Source organism: Orbicella faveolata, unplaced genomic scaffold (genome assembly GCF_042242905.1).
Source record: "Orbicella faveolata isolate gen_17 unplaced genomic scaffold, um_ofav_v1 contig_12, whole genome shotgun sequence".
NCBI classification, from domain to species: domain Eukaryota; kingdom Metazoa; phylum Cnidaria; class Anthozoa; order Scleractinia; family Merulinidae; genus Orbicella; species Orbicella faveolata.
This window is the reverse complement of record NW_028301539.1, coordinates 9781176-9804906: the sequence shown is the minus strand read 5'-3', so window position 1 is coordinate 9804906 and position 23731 is coordinate 9781176. Positions and strand designations below refer to the sequence as shown.

Below are 23731 nucleotides of genomic sequence, written 5' to 3'. Positions count from 1 at the left end.
CTCTTCGCATGACCCCTGTGGTTGAACTGATACCCAAAAATAACCTTTGCATACCTGACTGGGAAAGATTTGCTCTCGCAGTACGTGTTGGTATTCCCTTAATCTAATTTGGAAGTCGTAGTCGTGTCATAAAAAGTCAGGCTTTTGGTAAAAACAACGCCATAAAAAAATGTCTTCCAGAGATCGCAGTTTATCAGTGAGCCCTGGCACAGTGTTGTCTGTGTTCTGTTTGCTTCTTTACTCCGCTGGATTCATTAGGAACGAGTTAAAGTTTGGTGACTACGATCAAAGGTTGATGGCTGTCGAGGAAGTCATTCCGAAGCTTAAAGAGAGCAATGGTGGAATGATGAAGGCTTGCAATGAAGGTAGGATGTCTCGAATATGAAAGCTCCTACTTAGTAGAATTTTTCAGCCGTCTCTGTAATGTCATAGCTGTTCTTTCTTATTTCCTTTTACTTAACTACACGTAGTAAAAAAAAAAAAATGGAAAGCTGGCAAATTCTTCAAATTCCTTGACTGCTTTTCAATTTTTTTATTTATATATTTACTTTTTTATGTCTAAAGAAATAGTTCATTTTAAAGCAAGTCCTACATTCAAAATAACACTTAACAATTTAAGTAGATATAAAAGCCTCATGACCTTCTGTCGTAAACAAAATCCTTCTAAACCTTCTATTGTAGATTCCACTGAATTGCGTTAGAATAGGGTAACGCTTATCCTTGTTTATGCTATGCCTTTATTCATTTTGGAGTAGATGTGATGTGTACCCTGGTACAAATTTGATTAAGGAATACAAAGAAAATAGAAGTTCTCTGGGACTAAGGAACGTGATGTGGAAGTAGGGCATCTCAAGGGAAACATAACGTCTCGCATGGTGTAATGTGAACTTCCATTGAGATTCTTTTAGTAAGCCCTTTGAATCTTGGATCGCGAGACTGAAAAAAACAAAACACACAGTGTCTATTACAGTGGAAATGAGAGAATTTCCTGAGATGCCATTGATACTCAGTAAAGCAACTGTGTCAATGACGGCAATTTGGCTGCATTTTTGGTCTGAAGCTGTACAAAAATCATGTCTGAGTATACTTATGGAATAAAAGAATCTTTGTTTAGATTGACTGAACTGCTCAAGGGCAAGCAAATTGTATCTATTTTTAATCGGTTTTTCCGGGTCACAACGACAGAACAGGGAAAAGTCTACCAAATCTGTTTAATTTGATATCACAAGTTGACGTAACTTTCCTTCTTAGCTTATTTTGTAACAATCACACATTTAACGACTTCAGCACATTTGCGTATTTTTTTAACTTGACCTTCGCATTTAGGTTTCCATAAATGAAAATATGTTTTCTAGAGTTTAGTTTTCTAAGTCACACTCCATGATGTGCCTTCTTAATTCACTTTTTTGTGTGTCTTACAGCTCCCATAGGGCAAGACACAGACGACGACTCAAAACAAAGATTTAAGCGAGTTATTCCAGGTCCTATTTCTTCTAACGACTCATACTACATAAAACAAGTACTGGAAGATATGTTTACCACCAGTTTAAAGATTTGCCAAAAACGTGGAAACTTCAACGTCTGCCCGCGTGGACGGCCGGGACCTCCGGGGAGAGCTGGAACCAAGGGCAACAAAGGAAACGAAGGGAGGAGGGGTAGGAAAGGTTCCCAAGGAATTATGGGACCGCCTGGTAAAAGCGGAAAACAAGGGATTATGGGACCACCGGGGATTAGAGGAGAAAAAGGAATTAAAGGAGATATCGGGCCATCGGGTATCCCAGGGATTAAGGGTGAACCTGGAGAATCTATTTCTGCACCAAAAGTGACCATTTCTCCGGCTTCGCAACTGACTGTCAACGAAAGCAACACTGCTGTTTTCTTTTGTTCGGTTTCTGGGAATCCGGCAGCGAAAGTAACTTGGACCAAGGTGAATGGGTCGTTACCTAGCGACAGGACCAAAGTGACGTCAGATGGTCTAATCTACATTAAAAATGTTCGGCCAGAAGATGCCGGGAAATACCGATGCATGGCACAAAATCTCTTGGGGAATAATGATCAAGTTATAAGTCTGATCGTACAAAGTAGGCTACTAAAATACTTACTTTTTCTCTCACCTAATCCATTCTAATGATTCTTAACTAGGTACTTTTTTGTTCGATTAAAGATTTATCGTACGTATCTATAACAATTTTGTTTTTTCGATCGTAATTGGTTCGTAGTCGATCGGCGCCTGATAACGTGGGTGTCGAATGACAAGTATCCAATTTTAACAAGTTGTAATAGGATACCTGTTATAGACCATTTCCAGATTATCTTGTGCCTCTGTTTACGCGCGCTTGAATGGCTTTCTTCTTGACATATCCTACAACCATGGAAGGTGCTACCCTCTTTTTCGCTCAAAAGAAATTCTCAAATGATCTTTTTTTTAATTTTGAAATTTTCTTATTGATGCGATTAATTAGTAATTGGACCTCCTGTCATGAAATTCAGAGAGCAATCGCGCTCGTGATTTCAAATCAGCCTCGAGCTACGCGCTAGCTCGTCCCATTTTGAAGTTGCTCGCCCAATTACTCCCTAAATTGTACTACACTCGATCCAGTTACTATTACAAAGCGTGTCACAATTTACCCTCCAGCCAAGTGCACTTAACTTATTTCAGCATAAGTCATACGTATTGCTGGAAATATTTGCGGAATTTGATACGAAATTGACAGACGGGTTCTGGGTTCATTACTCTCACATTCTTCTGGTGGATATCGAGAAATAGACATTGGCAAGACACTTTGGAGTACTAAACAAAGAGCTTTCCAAATGAGGCTTTTCTATGTCTCTGGCATTTTTTTCCAAACTTAATTTAGAAGTACATTTATGTTCTGCCTCAAAATTGATTAATTATTATTATTATTATTTTACTCACAGGCAAACCGAAGATATCTTTAACTCTTGACCCATCATACGTTGAAAAGGACAAGAATATTACCTTGCCCGAATGTCACGTGACTAGCTTTCCTCCAGCAGTGATCACGTGGTCTAAAGTGCACGGTGAACTGATACAGGCCAGAGCTGTTTCGAAAGACGGACAGCTGTCAATAATAAATGCTCAAAAAAGAGATTCTGGTTTGTACAAATGTAAAGCGTCAAATATCTTAGGACACGAATCAGCTGTTACTCAACTCGTTGTAGTAGAACTACCACAGTTTACAGTCACTCCGCCTGCGAGGCTGGAAGTTGGCCAGCAGCAAAATATAACAGTCCCTTGCCAGGCTACAGGGGACCCTCAGCCGACAGTCACGTGGGTAAAAGAAAACGGGCCGCTGTCTTTTGGAAGAGCAAAAGTCAGTGCGGATGGAACACTTCAGATTTGGAACACAAAACAGGAAGATTCTGGCACATATACTTGCAGGGCCTCGTCAAATCAAGTGGTTACAAAACAAGCGATTTCTATAATGAAGCTTATTGTCAAAAGAGGTAAGCTTTTCATATTTGGTTCTTCTTTGAACTGCAGAGGACAATAAGCACCTAATGACTGACCCCTAGGGAAAGAATGAACTTTATGTATTTATGTATTTTCCTTTTTTCCCGTCACCATTACTGTTTCCCGAGGCGAAGAGGTTTTTTTTTCGGTTGTTGTTGTTGTTTTTTTTTAATCCCCAACTGACTTTTTTAGTTAGGCACAAAAATGTTCTTACTGCTGAACCACATAATCCTATGTGGGCCAGGGAGTGGCCGGGTGGGTGGGAATGGAAAGTGCACGCACTGACTTTGTGCATGACGTTCAATTCCATGTCAAATTAAATGTCAGTTTAGTAAACAGTTGCCAAGCTTTACGACTTCATATGAAATTAATATGGGAACGATCTTCATTTATTTTGGACCACGTTTGGTCCTTTTCTGACGTGGTTTTGACAAATAAGTTTGAAATACTTGGTGCTTGAAACATGTGTGGCTTACGATTTTTTCCACTTATGGGACTGAGTTATTTTAATTTATTGACTGCTTGTCACACTCGTAGCAGCATTAAACAAAACAGCAACAACAACAACAACAACCAACTAACCATTCAAACAAGGAAGCAAAAAAAAAAAAGGAAAAAAAAAAACTGAAAAAAAAAATTGAACGGGGGTTTAATCGTTCCTATATGTGTTAAAAGAATAGGCCATATTCATATTCTCGGAATAGGAGTGGAACTAGCTTGCAGTTGAGGCTAATACTGGCAGTCGTTTCAAATGCAAATGACATTTATGATATTTCCCACATGAGCCTCCATTGAGAGATTGTGAAACCTTTCCTTCTTTAATACTGTGCTATTAATTGACTTTTCCAAAGTTATGATGAAATCAAAAAAAGGTGTCTCATTTTGTATGTCCGTACTTTTGGCATCCTCTTTCCTCGATATCCTCGGCGAAGTTCCTTTCTGATGAAAACACAGATGTTTTTGTTACCAGACTTAAACAAGCTTACGATAAGCCTGTCAACAGCGGAACAAATTAAACTTGATTACTGTAGTATCCCGTCTAAGACCATTTTAGAATTCAATAACGCTTACCTTATACTTGGGATCAGCTGTGAACAGTGCTTCAGGCATATCTTGTAGCAAGGAAAAGGAACACTGGAGAATCTGTGCTGCGATAATACCCATAATCGTGAAAATTGACTGCAGTTGTACTCCGCTTATTCTTCAGTATGTAAGGCGGTAGGTGTAGCGGATAGAAACATAATACCAGATGCTAGAATGACCGCGAGCACAACCCACTCAGTTGATCTTCCCCACTATGGTCGTCTGAACGAGAAAAGAAGTAATGGAGTGTGGTGTACAAAGGCGAATCAAATCAAAGGAGACTATCTTCAAGTTGATATGGGTGCAGTCTATTCTGTATGTGCAGTGGCAACGCAAGGACCAAGAAATGAACTCTGGGTCAAAAGCTTCAAATTAAAGCTTTCTACAGATGGAGTAACTTGGAATTTCTACAAGGAAAACAATGTTGAAAAAGTAAGTAAATGAATTGGGTATATTAAAACTAGAGTGTCTAACAAATTAATGTTTTGTTGTGTTTTCTTTCTTTTTTGTTTTGTTTTGTTTTTGTTTTTGTTTTTTTTTTCTCAGCGATCGTACTTTCTCAAAGTGTTTTAAAGAGCTGATGAGCACACTTACACAACTGCAAGTTTCACATAACGCTTCAATCCGCACGCTTTTGCTAAAGCATGAAGTTTAATACTGCGTTGAGAAATGATTAGAAATCGTTATTTGAAAGAAATTTAGGCAGAGTTATGCTAAAAATGTTAAATAGATCACAGATACGTCAAAATGTGGCAAGAACAAAATGTGCTGGGAGTTTCATTGTTACCTTCCATAGTGCAACTTAAATGACAGTTCAACTTACCTTCAAGTTCGCGTAATTAATTAAAGAAGGGGAGAGAAAGAAGAGATGTCCTTTTTTTTCCCCAAATTTTGCAAAGATATTTCCTCTGTCATGCTGACTTTTTTTTTTCACTAGCTGTTCATTCGCCCTTCCCCTTTACCTTTCCCGCAGTAATACAATTATTCCTTAGCGTCGTTTGACCTTGCCATAGCAATGGCAATTTACCTAACGAAGCGATAGATCAACTCCAATTTTTTTTTCCTGTCACGTTCTCTTGAACAGCAGTTTAAAAGTAGCGTCTTCGTAGATTTCATTATCACAGGAGCCTGATTATTAGAATTATTATTCATTGAACTCACTATCTCTTTTCTCATTTTGCCGAAAGCGTACAGTGAATTTTCGAAATCAGTGCCTGTGACGTCATATAGTTGCAGATTATACAATGATCATGTCAAGGACACTCAAGGTCACGAGTAATCATGCCATGTATGACCGCGATGTATGATTTCTAAGGGTAATCATGTCAAGTTCTCGCGTTTTGTGTTGCTTGTCGTCAGTGAAGAAGCCAAAACATGAATGTCGTGACCATTTTTTTCGTTCAATGTATAATAAAACAATTATTAGATTCGGTTTTTGTGATATCCAGAATAGTCAAGGTCTCGGTAATGGTTATCGGCCTTCTGATAACCCCTATCTCGACCTTAATTTTTCTGGATATCACAAAAACCTCATCCAATAATTGTTGAAAATCTCATCTGGTTGAGGAAGCTGACGACGCTTTCTTATTATTACGAAATTAAAACTCTGCGGATTCTAGATTCTATCCACTCCATCCCCCTCCCTCTTGTACCAAGAACGCGCTTTTACAAGAGTGGGTTAATGTAGCTCTCTGCCTGTAGCGCAGACCAGATGTTGTTTATGTGACTGCTGAGCACTTATTCATTGCTTGTAGCCGTTGCTGTTGTTCCTTGTCAAATGCAAATTGTTCTGAGTTGTCACTTGTCGTTTTATACATGTTATTTCTCCCTTGCATTCTCTTTCTTCTTCATTTTGCAGGTGTTCCAAATCACTCGCACTGGTATTGTACAGCATTCACTGAGCCATTCCGACAAAGGAAGATTCATACGAGTTTATCCCATTACATACCAAAATTGGCCATGCCTGGCAGTCGAAGTATTTGTGATAGCGTAGGATAACGCCTCTTTTGTTTAACATTGATCAGTAAAATGGGAGTAATATTGCTGACAGATCTACAGATTAATAATACTGCAGAAAAACACATCACGTGACAGAGACCGACCGACCGAATGAAATGGACTGACAGACAGACAAAGACAGACCGACAGACCGACAGACCGACATAGAGACAAACACACAGACTGACAGACCGACAGAGAGAGAGACCGAGAGACCGAGAGACCGACAGGCCGACCGACCGACGGACTGACAGACTGACAGACTGATAGAGTTGAGTCATTATAACAAAAGAAGCTTTTAGCAATTTCTGGACGAACCCGCCGTTAGTGAGCCCCTATTAAGCAGCCACCCTCGGGGAAATGGGAGGTTGGCTCTTAAATTAATAGTGGTTGGTGTACCTTGAATATTTTTTTTTTTGACATCGGGTCAACTGCTAAGTAAACATATAATTACTTCAAGACAGTCATGATAAACATGTGTTTGAATAATTTAATCAGGCGTCCCTTTGATTTCTTTTTAGGATTCTTATTTATCATCGCCTTTGCCAAAACAAAGCCATGAGCCACACTAAGGGTATTCAATTTTGGGTGGCCGTTTAATAGGAATAAAAACAATAGGAAAACCCTCATCAAGGAGACCAACTGGTGGCCTCGGCCGCTTAAATAGAGGTGGCCAGTTAATAAAGGTTTTATTTACAGTATTTTACTGACAATGATTTCGGGACTTTGCAATTGGCCGCTTAATAAGTGGCCGCTTAAAAGAGGTTCGACTACATTGTGTTGTCAGGTTGTGTAATGGTGAAAAATGGTTAAAAATGAAATAACTTCTGTATAAAACTGTATCATAATAGATATGATTATCACACTGTACCCATTCAATTTGCAAAGTGGTAACCTTGGTTATTGACAGTGCAAAAATAAAAATCACATCAGAAAATCAAGTTATTACGGTATATTGTATTTAATTTGGTTGGTTATAGCTCCAATTGTTTAGAAGTTATACATCTTAAAAGTTGATACCCTCCACCCCTACTCCCACCTCCACGTTCCCAGCAGATCTAAAATGCTTTCGGGCTTTTGTAAATAGGAGAAACGGGACTGTTCAATTAAAGCTAAATTTCGTTCAATTTCCGAAAAAGCTATTGTGTGAATTTGCTAGTCTATCGCTGATTTACAGAACCCGTTGAGAAATATTACATCGCGTTAGCAGTATATACGTCATTGGTGAATGCCATAAACGGAACGAGGTATACATCACTTGTCAGTTGTCAAACCAAATTTACCTTTCTTGCTTCATGTAATAGATAATAACATTCCTGATCTGAGATGTAGATCCCAAGACATATCCACCCTCGACCGGTCCAAAATGACCGTTCCTCAACGAATCCGAAGACTCACCGACCGTTCCATCGTAGAATTATCTTACGTCCCTTCTACTCCACCTCCCATAACCTTGCTGATAAGCTGATACCCTGAATTGGGTACCAGACTGAAATGTTTATGTTGGGTGTTGTTATAGTTGAGAATTATCATCCGTTTGATAGTGTGCGATTGTAAATGTGTCATTACGAGTCACCTTCAACAGCTTGCTAATGGTCTCTGAAAGATCCTAACGTTTCACTAAGCCACGTACAGTGTTGTCTGTGGTTTGTTTGCTTTTTTACTCCGCTGGATTCATTAGAAACGAGTTCAATGCCAGAATACCATAAAAAGTGGACAGCCGTCGAAGAAGTCATTCCTCCGTTGAAATCGCGATATGGGGAAATGGTGAAGGCTTCAGTTGAAGATTTTGAAGATGTAGTGTCTTTGCATGGTGGCAAAGCGGACGGGGTCGTGAACACGTTTCACCAAGAAAAAAGATCATTTCATAATTCATGGAAAATAGAATAGGCATTACACGAAAACAGGCAAATGATTTTTTTATCACGAACTTCCGGACTGAAGAGATTTTGCTGAAACTTTATGTCCAAAACACAACCTTATTCGACATTTTCTCCACTCGCGCACCTCCAGTTAAAGAGATCGAAATAGATTGGCTCTCACCCAGCAGCTGGGTGATGAATTGTTTGTCAACTAATAAAAGAAGTCGGTAATTATAGTAGGCATGATTAAAATAACGTTTTACGTCAAATTAAACTTGTCAAGATGATTTCTCATTTCAGGGAAAATTATTCTGGAAAATCTCGGTTCAAGACTACTAGCAACAGCCTGATTCACAAGAAATAGATGGCCATTTTACATAACACTGCTTTTACGTAATTTTGCAAATTAGATATCCATAAATAGCGTTGTATTAACGTTTCTTTTAGAGCTCCTCGGTGGAGTTGAGATCTCTTTTATCTTCTCCTTTTTTTTTCCATTGATGTGTGGATGATTTAAAATATCGCAAGTTTCAAGAGATTACCATGAGCCGGAGACTAATGTCGTTCTCTTAGACTGATTCTCGAACAACTCGAGAATATTGACATGGACCTTTTTTTAACATAATTGTAGAGGAAACCCTGAAAGTATTTAAAATCTGTTACATGTAATATCCCCACCGCAGTCACTGACCTACAACAGGACTCATCATCTAATACTCCTCGACCTCAGCCCATCGAAACCTAATATGATATGATACCCTAAAATAGCTTTTGCATACCAGACTGGAAGAAATTTCTCATCCCGGATTTCTGATTCCTTTCATGTTGCGTCTTAGTATACTCTTAGTATAGGATTTCAAGCTTATTGAATCGAGTCACAACGAATCGAGCTCTTGGTCAGTAGCGAGCCTAAAGAATGTCTTCCAAAGATCGTAGTTTATCAGTGAGCCCTGGTACAGTGTTGTCTGTGTTCTGTTTGCTTCTTTACTCCGCTGGATTCATCAGGAACGAGTTAAAGTTTGGTGATTACAATCAAAGGTTGATGGCTGTCGAGGAAGTCATTCCAAAGCTGAAAGAGGACAATGACGAAATGGGAAAGGCTTCGAATAATGAAGGTAAGATGTCTTGCGCACTATAATTCGTAGTAATAGAATCCCTAGGCTCCTGGCGTTTGGCGTTAGCCGTTCTTTCATATCACTTGTTTTTTTCTTTCTTCTGTGTTATAAGGAGGTTATACAGAGCGAGAAAAATTCTACGGCGCGCCATTTTTTTTGAATTCTTTGATTCCAATTCCTTGCTTCGTTTGTTCAAAATAACGTGTAACAATCGAATTAGATATAAATGCCTTATACCCTTGTATTTTAAAATAAAACATGTCATTTTAAGAAAGGCAAAAATATAGGTCTTCTTCGAGGAAACGACCAGTCGTTAGGTTCTTTTAAAACTGCGTGACATATGGTTTATTTACCAATCGTGAGATCAAGACGGCTGGACATTGACCAAGGTATTTTATGTAGGCGTTGATGTAAAAAGAACGAGGCCAATATTCAGCAATCTTGACCTCCCGCTTTTTATGGTCAATAAAGGACTTATCGTATAAGATAACGATTTTTTTTTTTTGCGGGATAGTACACAGACTGTTCACAGTCCCCTATTTTTCCGTGAGATCGCAGATGCCCATCGTTGAGTTCCACGGACCGCCATCTTGATCTCTTGATCCGAGCGAAACCGGGGAGAGTATGCAATGCCCGTTGGAGGGGGTGGTGGAGAGCACGGCGGGGTGAAAAAAACAAAAAAAAACAAAAAAAGAACCCTTCCACTCCCACGCTATTTAACCCACCGCCTCTTCCCGGCCAGGGGCATTTTATACTCTCCCCAGTTTCGCTCGAATCAAGAGATCAAGATGGCCACCCGTCTAACTCAACATTCGACATCTCCGACCGCACGGAAAAATAGGGGACTGTGAACAGCTAGACAGTGCACTTGTATAGTAATTTTTAATAAAATTGGATCTTTATAATCAGATTTCCATAAATTTAAGTATCTGGTTTTCAGGTTTTGACTTCGAAGTTAGGTTAATTATTGGATCCTTTTCACTCACTTTTTATTTTACCTTGTAGCTCCCACAAACAGTGAATCTAAACTGCTAAGATTCAAACGAGTTATTTCCAGTTCCACTTCTTCTAATGACTCAGGTTTCATAAAAGAAGCCCTGGAAGATATAGTTATCACAAGTTTAAAGATTTGCCAAAAACGTGGAAACTTCAACGTCTGCCCACGTGGACGGCCGGGACCTCCGGGGAGAGCTGGAACCCAAGGCATCAAAGGCAAAGAAGGGAGGAGGGGTAGGAAAGGTTCCCAAGGAATTATGGGACCGCCTGGTAAAAGTGGAAAACAAGGAATTATGGGACCACCGGGGATTAGAGGAGAAAAAGGAATTAAAGGAGATATCGGACCATCGGGTATCCCAGGGATTAAAGGTGAACCCGGAGAATCTATTTCTGCACCAAAAGTGACCATTTCTCCGGCCTCGCAACTGACTGTCAACGAAAGCAGCACTGCTGTTTTCTCTTGCTCGGTATCTGGGAATCCGACAGCGAATTTAACTTGGACCAAAATGAGTGGATCGTTACCTAGCGACAGGGCCAAAGTGACGTCAGATGGCCTGCTGCGGATAAAAGATGTTCGGCTAGAGGATGCTGGGAAATACAGATGCATGGCGAGAAATCTTCTGGGGAATGATGAAAAAGTTGCAACTCTCATCGTGCAAAGTAGGTTACAAAATTATATACTTTATCTCTTTCCTAACCATAACTTTCTTGAAAGAAGATGTGCTAGAAACATACAAAGACAAACTTTTCTTGGCGCAAATAGTGTGTACGTTAAAGAAATCCAAATGTCTTACTCGGGACCGCTTTTTCGTCTTCGAAGAGGCTTACCAGCTTCCTGATGTCTGCTTCACCGTACCTACGAGAAAACATGTTAGAAATGAGCCCGGGATGCGCCATCGATCTGTGATGATTTTTTTCAGTATGGAATCTCGCAAATATTTAACTAAAAGAAACAAAATAATCTAGGACACTTGAGTGATATGAACTACTGATAATTTTTTAGACAAAAAGAAAAAAAAACAATTATTGTAAAATTAATTATGTATTTCTATTTTTTTTTATTACAGGTAAGCCGAAGATATCTCTATCTCTCGGCCCATCGTACGTTGAAAAGGACAAAAAGGTCACCTTACCTGAATGTCACGTGACTGGCTTTCCTCCTGCAGTGATCACGTGGACTAAAGTACTCGGTGAGATGACGCGAACCAGAGCTGTTTCAAAAGATGGACAACTGTCAATAATGAATGCTCAAAAACTAGATTCCGGTTTTTACAAGTGCAAAGCGTCAAATATCTTAGGACAGATCTCTGCCGTTACTCAACTCAATGTTGTCGAACTACCACAGTTTACAGTCACTCCGCCACCGCTGCTAAAGGTCTTCGCAAATCATAATATAACAGTCCCTTGTGAGGCCACCGGGGACCCCCAGCCGAAGGTCACGTGGACTAAACAAAATGTCGAGCTACCGTTCGGAAGATCAAAAGTCAGTGTGGATGGAACGCTTCACTTCTGGAACCTGAGAAAGGAAGACTCTGGAATATATACTTGTATGGCGTCATCAGCGGAGGTTTTGAAGGCATTTACTGCAGTGAAACTGACTGTAGAAGGTAACAAATATCTTGACTTGACCATTCTGAACATTACTTTTCCGAATTAAACACTAACCAACTGTAACAACAGCTACCTAATTCCACTGCATATATTAAGTATTGATTGGGAATTAGCGTGAAGTACGTAAAAGACTTCAAGTCCTTCGGAGTCATTTCCGCTAAATTAAGAAACAATGCAACCCTTTCAAATAAGCCACGAAATGTTAACGCATTTCTACACTGGGTCCTAACTTTTGGTGGGGTATGACTACTGCTTCCTTTCTTTCTAAATGTTGAGTGTCCATTACACGTACTGGCTCAGGGGCTGAATCAGTTGGGTACAGTACAAAACTGAGACTTTTTGTTCCGATGCGAGGAGGTGGCGTGGCCTAGTGGTTGGGGCGCTGGAGTTGTGATTCAGAGGTCCCGGGCTCAAATCCTCCTTCCTGCCACTAGATGGAGATTGTGTTCGCTGCTTTCGAATTCATCCCCTTCGCGCTTTGCAAATGGCTAACTGACCAGCCGCCCAGCCGCTGCGATATTTTAAGCTTTCTTCTCTATATTTCAAAAATTTGGCACCCTATTCTATCTCCTCATTTAACCATCATTATCACCAACACTACCGTAATCACCTTTGTTCAGTCTTATATCTAATAATAACATTATGTATTGCCGAAGAAACCCCTTTGTTTCCAACAAAAGCCGAACTGTATCATTTCTTTAAAAATTAACTTTCCGGCGTCTAGGGGAGAGGAGAATGAATGCCATACCGGGAGTTTTTGTTTTGCTTTGTTTTTGTCGTTGTTGATGTTGTTATTGTTTTTCCTTTTTTTTCCCGAATTCACGAAAGGGACTTACTTTGTGTTACTGAAATCTTTAGCTGTTGCTCATTCATCCCTTGTGGAAATTTTTTACGTTCGTGTAAGCTGTTTTTCTATGTCGTTTGACATTGCCATAGCGACCGCATTTTGGCAGGCAGGTCAAACCACATTTCATCTCTTTTTTGACAGAATTCTTCTTTGTTTTTGTTTTTCTTTTGTCCGTTTTCTTGAACAGCGTTGCAAACTTAGATTCTTTTTCCACGCCATTTATCAATCTGTATTAATTTGCCTTCAATTTACAGTATTTTCTTATTTTTTGAGATTTTGTTCGGTTACAGCTGGCAAAAAAAGCTACTAACAAAAGTGTAACAAGAGTTGATGGTTCTAAATTATAGAGCAGTTTTCACTTGGGTGAAAGCGATTTGCATTTGCTACTTCGTTAGGTGACTTTCTTAAAAATCTCACCCTATTTTGTCATCTAATCAGAAGTAAAAACTACCAATCGACATTAACACGCACGCGTTTTCCCTCGCTTCTCGTTGTCGCATGTATATTCTTAGGTTTTGATTGGTTTTATATTGGATTGTTTCTGTTCTTTGTGATTAGTGCGAGTTACTTACTTTAATGGGGTTCTGTTTTTATGACACTCATTCGAAAACCGCTCTAATACTGCTAGCAATAACAATGTTAACGGTAGTTTGTTTACGGTTGTCGTAATGTTACTTTCTGCATTTTTGGGAAAATGGTGAGGTCCAAGATGGCGGATCTAAGCTGCCTGACATTGGACCTAAGGTGACGTCATATCGCTTCATGACCAATAGAAAAACAGATCGTAGTTGGTGATTAGTCACAGCAGTTCTTTACAGAATTACCCTCACCCAGACGATCACACAAGCTGATCTGCTAAAAAACATATCGCTATTAGAGCAAGCTGAGGAATGCCTCTAAGCATCAAATGACTTTGATGATCTTGCAAAAACAAAAACTCTGTGGGGGCTCCATCAATCTCCCTTTTGTGCCACGGTCGAGGTATGAAGTTTATTTGTACGTCTGAGGGTGAATCAGCTTGACTTTGGAACAGAATTTGGTAAAGCAGATTCCAACCTACTACAGTTATTTACACTTAAGCCCTTATTTAAAATTAGGAGATCGGTTTTTGAAGAATGCTTTAGGCAAACAGAGTAGCAGGGATTTGCATGGGGAGCGCTAATATGACTGTTTCTAAGATTTGTTTTGTTGTGATTGAGGTCGGTGCTATTCCCCTTTTTTCTTCATTGTGTGAGTCGTTCAGTGTTGCGGACAGAAACATAATATTGGGTGTTAGTATAACGCCAAGCAGAAATAATACTCACTGCATTTTCGGTTTGTCTTTCAGCATGTGAAGCTGTTGGTGTAGAGGACAGGAATAAAATACCAGATGCTAGAATGACCGCAAGCACATTATATGATAATAGATATCGTCCATACTATGGCCGCCTGAATGAACAAAGGGAAAGGGCAGCGTGGTGTACTGAGACAAAAACAGACAGAACAGACTATCTTCAAGTTGATGTGGGTACAGTGCACTCTGTTTGCGAAGTTGCAACACAAGGCCCACAGAAAGACGATGCGTGGACCACCAGCTACAAAGTACATCTTTCTACAGATGGAGTCAATTGGAACGCCTACAAGGAGAACAATGAAGAAAAGGTATCGTACTGGAAGTCAGGTGATATCCTAAATTTGCGTGACCTATCTTTTCTCTTTATTATACTGTTGTAGTCACCATCTGTCTTCTCATTGGCTAAAAGCATACAGTTTATTCTGGGAAACAGCGCAACCTACAGATTATTCACTAATCTGCTAACAGATTAGTAAATAATCTGTAGGTTGCGCGCGCAATGCGTGATTTCCAAGAGCAATGTCAAGTTCACGTAAGAACATAGCTTGTTGAAAATAAACTGTGTTCGGTGCGATAATGCGTTTGTCGTTATTTTCTTTAAAACAATGTATAATAAAATAATTATGAGATTCGGTTTTTGTGATATCCGAAATAATCAAGGTCTCGGCCTAAGCCTTCAGCTTCGTCTGATAACACTTATTTCGGATCATGATATCACAAAAACCTCATCCAATAATTGTTTACAATTTCCATTCAGGACTATTTCATGATAAGTAAGCGCTTACGAATCAGAGCTTAATAAAAAATGCGCCCGGTAGTTGGGCATGACCATTGGCATAACTAAACGGAATTTCTCCGAAGATTTTGCCGACAATTTATTGTACACACTGTAATCTGTGATCTATTCTTCTCATTCGCAGGTGTTCCCAGGAAACACAGATCAACATAGTATTGTGAAGCATTCTCTAAGCACTGACGTCAAAGCAAGATTTATTCGATTTTATCCTGTCACACATAAGGTTCATCCCTGTTTGAGAGTTGAAATATTTGTGCTAAAATAATATGATAACTAATTTTTAAGCGATAACGTAATCGCTTTATGCTGGCATGCATGCATTCCTTCGGATAGTGATTTCGCATAGTTTGTCGCACTTACGTCCGTGCGCTTATGTCGCGCACTTTTTATCCCTCTGTGGAAGCGAAATGCACTCTGGGAGTTCCTTTGCTGCTTTCCTTTGCTGTTTGTAGGTTCAGCGGAGTGCTTTTAATTGGAGCTTTTAAAAAAAGATTTAGGGGTGGATTTTGGTTTAAACAGTATCGGATAAATTTGCGTTCACGGGCAAACTCATAATAAGAACATATCCTCCATACATACAAGTTTAGATAGACAAGTAAGTCGCACGGGGGATAGGTGAAGGCTTTGCGGCTTTCCTTTGCTGTTTGTTGGATCAGCAGATTGCTTTTAATCGATATGACAAGTATACAGTTAAAACAACAAATTAATTTCCGGTGAGGTAATTAGTGTTGCCAAATATTTTTAAAGATAATAAGATGTCGATTTCAGAGAGAGTAACATTCCTTTGCGGGTTTCCTTTGCGGCTATTCTTTGCTTTTTATAGGATCAGCGGAGTGCTTTTAATTTCAGCTTTTAAACGAAGATTTTGGGGGTTGATTCTGGTTTTTACAGTGTCGGATAAATTTGCGCTCACTGGCAAACTCGTAATAAGAACATATCGTCCATACATACAAATTTAGATAGACAAGCAAGTCGCACACGCGATAGCTGAAGGGTCTACATAAAATTTACGGATTGGTAGCGCAGTTGTACTTTTGCCAGTCTTGAAGTAAATTGAATGAGCATTGTATGAGCACTGAAATATACAGTTTACAGTAGTGATAATGAAGTCAGGGCACAGTTCATTTGCAGTTTTCAGTTTTTTATGAAGTTTTGGAAATGTGCTGTTTTATATTTTCTGTCAACGAAAGAGTGGTTGTGATTAAACAATCGATAATCGTTTTGTCAGGGTAAAGACAATACGAATGTTCATTGATGACAAGTATACGGTTAACAACAAATTAATTTTCTGTGAGGTAATTAGCGTTGCCAAATATCTTTAAAGATGATAAAGTGTCGATTTCAAGCAGAGAAACTTGTACTTTGCGGCTTTCCTTTGCTGTTTGTAGGATCAGCGGAGTGCTTTTAATTTCAGCTTTTAAACGAAGATTTGGGGGTGGATTTTGGTTTATACAGTGTCGGATAAATTTGCACTCACGGGCAAACTCATAATAACATATCTTCGATACATACAATTTTAGATAGACCAAGTGGGTCGCACAAATCGCCAAGTCAAGAGAAAATGATTTTCTCTTGGACAAGTATGTGGTTAAAACAACAGATTAATTTCCGGTGAGGTAGTTAGCTTTGCCAAATATCTTTAAAGATCATAAGGTGTTGATTTCAGAGAGAGGAACGTTTCAGCGGAGTGCTTTTTATTTGGGTTGGTACATTTCGCTGACCCCTAGTACATGGACTAACAAGATGGACCTGGTACATGAACTACTTGAATGAACCACCAATGGACTACCCTAAATGTAAACCCCTTAAATTTCTAACCCAAAAGTTTGAGAATCAGTTTGTCTGCTCATGTTCCAATCTTCTAGGAACAATTTTTAAACGTCATCGCTTCTGCATGCATTGCGTGCCGTTTATTTCATGGGTCATTATGAAAAGCTTTGACTAAAGAACTACACTGGTCCTAAGGTACTACAGATAGTTAGTATGTAGACGATATTATTTGTTGTTTCAAAAACTAATGATGCTAGTTTGTTTGTTTGTTTGTTTGTTTGTTTGTTTGTTTTTTTCAAAATCTCAATACCTGCCATCCTAACAGCTAAGTTTACTATGGAACAGAGGAAAAGGGTCAGTTGCCAGTTTTAGATGTATTGTTATCTATGCAGAGTGCTTATGATCATCAAGGCTTGTGTAAATATCACTTCTTTTTATCGTAAAAAGACTTACAACAGGTTACTAACCAATTATTTTAGCTTTACTCCCTTTACATGTAAATTTCAATTAGTGTTGATCAAAACTCTCATAGACCTGGCCTACGAAATAAATAGCACTTCTCAGGGTTTTCACAATGACATAAAAAATCTTTGTTATATTTTGAAACGCAATATGTTTCCTAAGTGGCTTATTGATAAATCAGTTAAAGTTTATCTTAGTAGGGTCAGAACAACAGAAAAGGAGACTTCTAAATCTGATACATTCAGCTGCCCTTTCTATAAGTTACCTTATATCGGTTATTATTCTTCTTACAGGGGAAGAAAATTTTCATCTATTAATAATTATTAAAAAGTATTGCAAAGACTTAAACGTAAAAATTATTTTCTCTCCATTCAAACTTAAAGATATGTTTAGTCCTAAAGATGTTGTTCCCGATACTCTTAAATCACGTGTTGTTTATCAATTTACTTGTGCGAGCTGTGGAGTTCGTTGTATTGGTGAAACCAATAGGCATTTTAACACACGTGTTAATGGGCATCTTTTTCAGGACAAGAATTCCCATGTTTTTAAACGTCTTAATATTGGGGGAATTGTCGAGATAAGTGTGATGTTTCTAGTTTTAACTGAAATTCTAGATCATACCAATATTTTTTCTCAACTTAAAATAAGGAAGAGTTTTTATATGAAACAGTTTTAACTGTTTAATATAAAAACTCTTCCTTATTTTAGGCAGGCAGCCAATTGACATCAGCGTTAAATGGAAATAAATTATAGGTCAGTAAGATAGCACAAATGCATACATCAAAAGAAAGGAAAAGAAGGGAAAAAAAGCCATTACTACGCTATCAGGGAAGTCCAAAATAATGAAATTTATATATGAGTATAAGATTTTAATATAAGAGAAGCACACAACTTTATAGCTTTGAAATCTAATAAAACATAATAACATTGTATGGATATTATGTAAGCTATAAAAGAACATCTAATGCGGCTTAGAACGGTGACACAATTTAGCGAAAGACTAAGTGAAACAAATGACACAACTGCAATCTAAAATAATGTGAATACATATACTGAACTAATCATGTAACTAATAATCTTTAACAAGATCGCTTTTTAAAGATTCCTTAAATTTTGATAGTGACGATACCCCTTCTATCATGATTCCACTGCCATTTAAAGATCAGCAATCGGCTAATTCAGTCAAAAGAAAAATGCAGAATCTGAGCGCCCACATTGGTGTCCACATTAAACCTGTCTTCCAGAGCATGATGAAGATTGGCCAAGTGCTCACTCCGAAATAGAAGAAGCCCCCTTATTGCTGTTTACAAATTTCAATGTAATCTGTGCGACGCAGATTATGTCGGGTACACAACCCAACATTTACATCAACGCATTAGCGAACACAAATACTCAGCAATCAGCAGGTACATAGATGAGCATGGGCTAACTAAGTCTGCTTTAGAGGACAAACAATTTTCTATCTTGAAGAAATTCAGATCGAAGTTTCATTGTTTAGTTTTTGAAATGCTTTTTATTAAGGAATTGAGCCCTGTGTTAAATAAACAGAAAGACTCAATTCGTGCCAAACATTTTACATGACTCTTTGCGTGCAAATATGTTATATTTTATGTATTTTAGCACTTTTTAGAATTTTTGTATCAATTTTTTGATTTGATTACTTACTATCATTTTACATTCAAATACCCTGAGAAATGCAAAACCACAGTGGCATTGCGATGAGAGGTGCCAGATCTCTTTGAGACCTAAATCTGCGAAATACGTTAGATAATAAGTAGTAAACAGCAGCTGCCTAAAACGTTTGTTTTACAAAAAAGGAGCATTTGACGTATGCATATTCTAATCGATAATCTGTATATTCAACTGTGTTTTTGTATCTAGTTTCTATTTTTCCTTGTCGCCTGATTAGTCGTCTGTTTACTGCTTATCAACTTCCGATATCCTAGACCCTCGTACTGTAATCGCATCATATGGACACGAGACGTAATTGAATACCAACCTTTTAGTATTCTCCAGTCAAACACCAGACGTTTTATAAGCAACTTTTGGCTGTTTGTACGTCTCGTGAGTTCTGAGCTAGTTCGACAATCTAACTCATTGGTAGCCAGGGATACAGAAAAGGTGAGTTTTCCAATATTTAATTGTAAAAATTCATTGAAAAGCTTATCTTGTGGTCACGAATCTATGCACAAGAATTGAATCCCTCTCTTTAGTTTGGCATGTGCATTTGTCTGACTTTCCAGACTATGCCACAGATTTTTGAGGTTTCTTTTATCTCGGATTTATGATTTGCCACAGTAAAGTGTTTTGCAGTAAGACCAAAAACTAAATGATATATTTCGAGCAAAACTAAACAACGGACACTGGGTTAAAATACGAGAACTGTTAATTTGCTAGCAGAGAAACGATTCCTTCGAGTAAGATCAACTATCAACTACCCCCGGAAAATACAGCGTGTGCATATGCCCTCGTGTTGTTCTAGGGGAGGGGAGCAGGGGGGCGGAGGTGATGGTCACTGCTTAACGCCCAGTGTGCCACCAGACACTGCTAGGAACGATGATGACGAAAGCCATTAAAACAGATTTTAGCTATGATCTTGCAAGAACACTGATCATAACCTTTCAACTAGGAAACATTTCAACAAAGTTTAATTATGGAAAATGAGGTTACAGTTATATGAATTATCCTTTCAACTCTATCTTTCAACTCTAAATTGAGATGACCGGAACTAGTGGATTTTGCGATAATGTTTGAAGCATTTGTGGTGCAACTGCGGCGGCTGGTTCGTTGGTAAAGTTTCAAGTTGCAAAGCTGGTGGACCACACTTGCACAAAAAAAATAATTGTGAAGTAGATCAAGGGTATAGTTGTTTAACTTTGCCAGGCGACGCAGTTTTTCAGACAGTTACAACAGGAAAAACAACCTGTTACTAAGTTTGACTTTCACAACTCTTGTTGAGGGTGAATCCCCGATCTCGGTGAATTTCGTGACCACATGATTGCGTGAAGGGGTTTAGGGTGTCGAGTCCCTTGCGTGCCAAGTCTCTCAGGGATTCTTTTATGAATATTGAATTGTTTCTGGTTACGACTTCAGAGGCGTCTTTCGTGTCTGCAATAATAATAAAAAGAAATAATTCTTAAGACTGGCTGGTCTTAAGGGGTTCGACGAGTCCACTTAATCGGGAACGCACACTAATTACAAATTTACATATAAATAGATATAAACTTAAAATCTCTTCATTACAGTAGAGTCTTTATGTGAAATTATTATTCATAAACATTTGTCATACTGTTAGAACTCGGCTAGAATGTTATAAATGCGGCAATGTAATCTGAGTAGCTCATTTATCGTTTATTAGATTGGTTTTCACCTTTAAAATCCCATTCATGACTAGACACGTTTGTCGCTCGCTCAGGATGTCTATCTAGTTTCTAGTATAAGGTTATCTATTGGCATGCACGCTTGCAGACAATACCTTATCTCGTGGCACCTTTCTGGGGCCACGCACGTTAGGGTTAATTCAATTTTTCGTCCCTCCCTTTGGCTTAAGAAAGGTCTCGAGTTTTCTCATATGGGTATTTTAGCCTGCGCGCGTACAGGCGTCTTCATTAAATTTGACCTTCACCTTACTGCTGTGTAGCGGTCTCCGGCTTTTGTCAATTCACATAACCTAACATATCCAAATCCTATCCTTAGGATAAGGAGGCTCCCCTCCCCCTCCCCTGTCACCTCAGTTGTTTTTTAGCTTCGTTAAGTTACGTGTTTAACCTATGTAAATCAGATGTAGTCGTTAGTATTATAATATACTGCTTCCAGTGTTGCGATCGGTGATAGACATTCTCTTTGTAATCCGATCTATGATTACAAAGAAGTTTGTTCTAAGAGAATTATAATATACATTCACATTCTTTTTTGTATTTCTGTATTTTTTTTTTTTTTTTTTTTTTTGTCGAGCACCTTTACTTGAGCCCTGGCTCGGGAGAATGGGCTACCACTCCCTTTGTCACGACTTTCAATAAGTTGTTAGTAAAATTATCACTGTGCGCCAACTGACGATGATGAATATTTTCCAAAATAATTCGCGCGGCGAAAGCTTTTCCTAAACCCGATTGACAAAAGGTCTCTGTAGTCGTTTTCATGGGAAACAGGTGATACCCTAAGCTCTAGGAAGTCCCCTCAGGGGGCTTATTCTCAATACCTTGAAGGATTTGTGGAATGGAGCTGCCAATAAGAGAGGGACCTGAAAGGTCCAAATCCCAAATCAGCCATTACGGGGGCCTTGCATACCGCCGGTGCGCCTAAAATTAAATTGGCTAATCAGGATTCAGCAGACGGGAAAACTGTAATGTCCCGACGAGAAATGCATGTTAAAAGAAAATGCATTCATCCTGTCGGGCATCTTTTCTGACTGAAAAAAGGAATTTCTAACTTTAAATCATATTAGTAAATGACAGACTTTGTACCTTCAAGCTTTTAATTTGGCGCCAAAAATGGGTCACTCACTCGTCGAGTGTCACCAGCAGGTAAGATAATAGTTGTGTTATTTTGAACAAAATAAGTCGCTCCTTGTCAAATTACACCCAAAATTCTCGATTTAAGAAAAGCGACTATAATCGTGTCGTGTCGGTAGGATAGCTCGGCTTTCACCGCCACTCGTACTGCGCGCGCATCCACCGTATGCAAGGGTAATTTTCCAACGGCATATTGAGTTTATGATTGCAGTTTACGTACCTACAAAGCGATTTCCATCTCCAATCTTTGTGAGCACGCACGTTTAACTTACATAGAGGGGTTTATTTGGTCATGGTAAACTCCCTTCGCCTTCGATTTTCCAGTGAGCAGGTCTACGCGGCGTTGTAACAACCAAGTAATAGCTTTTTATAACATGGGCTATTTTCGTCCAATCAGAGTGTACCATAAAGGGTGTAATTACGGGTTGGTAATGCTTTGTATTTTTGACTTCGTGGTGTGCGAGGTGCTCGCCTTAGCTTGCTGTGAATAGGGAAATCTGTCAGCACTGTTCCAGCTAGGAATGGAATCCATAAGCCAACCTAGCCGGAGATTGAATTAATTTTTTTCAAAATTTAAACGATCGATGATATATAGTTAGACCTGAACTCTTCCAAGCAGCTCATCTCATTCACTTCTTTTTTAGAACTCTTCCAAGTCATGTTACTGATCTGGATCCTCGTACTGGGTATTACAGGTAGGAAAGTTCAAATAAATTAGTAAATAAATAGATTATCCAAATACAGAGGATTGGAGTTCCGCAAGCCCTGTGACAAGGGGCTAACGGTCGAAACATTAGCTTAACAAATTCGCCATAGCGGTCAATTTACCTTGATCGACTTGAAGTTGGTCAGTAACCGGTAGTGAATTTCCCGCCAACGCAACACAACATTTTCTTTGGAAACTAATCGTATTTAACAAAAGGATATAATCCTTCCGATTCATTTGAAGGTAACTTTGTGGTGAACAGCCAGCTTTACGGTCCTTGGAGTGACTGGTCTGAATGTAATGTAGATGAAGGGCAGGGCGAAATGAGTCGTACAAGAAAGTGTATAGTGGACGAGTGCCCTGAGCCTGGAGAGTACTTAGACTTCATGGCATGTTTTGTAAAGCCGTGCAAGTGTGAAAGTCCTCCCACATAAGGTACACGACAGATCTGAAATCAATACGAAATAGTTGGTTGAAGTGTCTTAGGTACAGAATTGTTTGATCAAAGAACAATGTGGTAATTATGGTTGCCTCGTTACAACCGGAAACGGACGACAAACGCATCATAAAAGAAGGGACTGACTGGCTAAAGATGGCCTGACGGACGAACTTTCAATAACTGCTCCACTGTCCGATTGTCTGACTGCCTGATTTTCAAATGGTCTGACGATCTGACTGTCGGACTGTCAGTCTGTCAGACTGTCGGACTGTCAGTCTGTCAGGCTGTCGGACTGTCCAACTATCAGACTGTCGGACTGTCAGTCTGTCAGGCTGTCGGACTGTCGGTCTCTCAGACTGTCAGACTATCTGACTATCTGACTGTCGGACTATCAGTCTGTCAGACTGTCGGACTGTCCGACTAAAAGACTGTCGGACTGTCAGTCTGTCAGACTGTCGGACTGTCCGACTATCAGACTGCCGGACTGTCAGTCTGTTGGACTGTTGGACTGTCCGACTATCAGACTGTCGGACTGTCAGTCTATCAGACTGTCGGACTGTCCGGCTATCAGACTGTCGCACCGTCCGACTATCAGTCTGTCAATTTCTGTCAGACTGCCGGACTGTCGGACTGTTGGACTGTCGGAATGTCGGACTGACCTGTCGGACTGTGTGTCTAAACGTGTCTAAAGAAAGTACTTACGTAGCTGTTGACTGACTGACTGACT

At 39.2% G+C, this 23731-nt stretch overlaps 2 protein-coding genes across 4 annotated transcripts; both read left to right on the top strand.

Moving 5' to 3' along the window:
• The first annotated feature begins 29 nt into the window (after positions 1–29).
• LOC110040430 (roundabout homolog 1-like) lies at positions 30–7497 on the top strand. The gene is made up of 5 exons (XM_020745669.2): positions 30–365; positions 1422–2081; positions 2920–3468; positions 4683–4990; positions 6417–7497. The coding sequence occupies exons 1-5, from the start codon at positions 170–172 to the stop codon at positions 6549–6551; spliced, it is 1848 nt and encodes a 615-aa protein (XP_020601328.2). The 5' UTR covers positions 30–169; the 3' UTR covers positions 6552–7497.
• A 1412-nt stretch (positions 7498–8909) lies between these two features.
• Positions 8910–22905, top strand: LOC110040431 (uncharacterized). 3 transcript variants are annotated; one of them, XM_089283654.1, is made up of 7 exons: positions 9273–9533; positions 10539–11189; positions 11597–12136; positions 14315–14628; positions 15241–15339; positions 22504–22554; positions 22809–22905. In XM_089283654.1, exons 1-6 carry the CDS (start codon positions 9335–9337, stop codon positions 22525–22527), a joined length of 1827 nt encoding a protein of 608 aa, XP_089139780.1. In that variant the 5' UTR covers positions 9273–9334; the 3' UTR covers positions 22528–22554; positions 22809–22905. The 3 variants fall into 3 exon arrangements, with proteins under 3 accessions (XP_089139781.1, XP_089139779.1, XP_089139780.1); XM_089283655.1 differs by lacking the exons at positions 22504–22554; positions 22809–22905 and having other exon boundaries at positions 8910–9533; positions 10614–11189; positions 15241–18917; XM_089283653.1 differs by lacking the exons at positions 22504–22554; positions 22809–22905 and having other exon boundaries at positions 8910–9533; positions 15241–18917.
• The last annotated feature ends 826 nt before the right edge of the window (positions 22906–23731 follow it).

Coding starts and splice junctions, on each gene's coding strand:
- LOC110040430 (XM_020745669.2), top strand. CDS start 170: ATGTCTTCCAGAGATCGCAGTTTATCAGTGAGCCCTGGCACAGTGTTG. Junction 366..1,421: donor GATGAAGGCTTGCAATGAAG/GTAGGATGTCTC, acceptor TGTGTCTTACAG/CTCCCATAGGGCAAGACACA. Junction 4,991..6,416: donor AGGAAAACAATGTTGAAAAA/GTAAGTAAATGA, acceptor TTCATTTTGCAG/GTGTTCCAAATCACTCGCAC.
- LOC110040431 (XM_089283653.1), top strand. CDS start 9,335: ATGTCTTCCAAAGATCGTAGTTTATCAGTGAGCCCTGGTACAGTGTTG. Junction 11,190..11,596: donor TGCAACTCTCATCGTGCAAA/GTAGGTTACAAA, acceptor TTTTTATTACAG/GTAAGCCGAAGATATCTCTA. Junction 14,629..15,240: donor AGGAGAACAATGAAGAAAAG/GTATCGTACTGG, acceptor TCTCATTCGCAG/GTGTTCCCAGGAAACACAGA.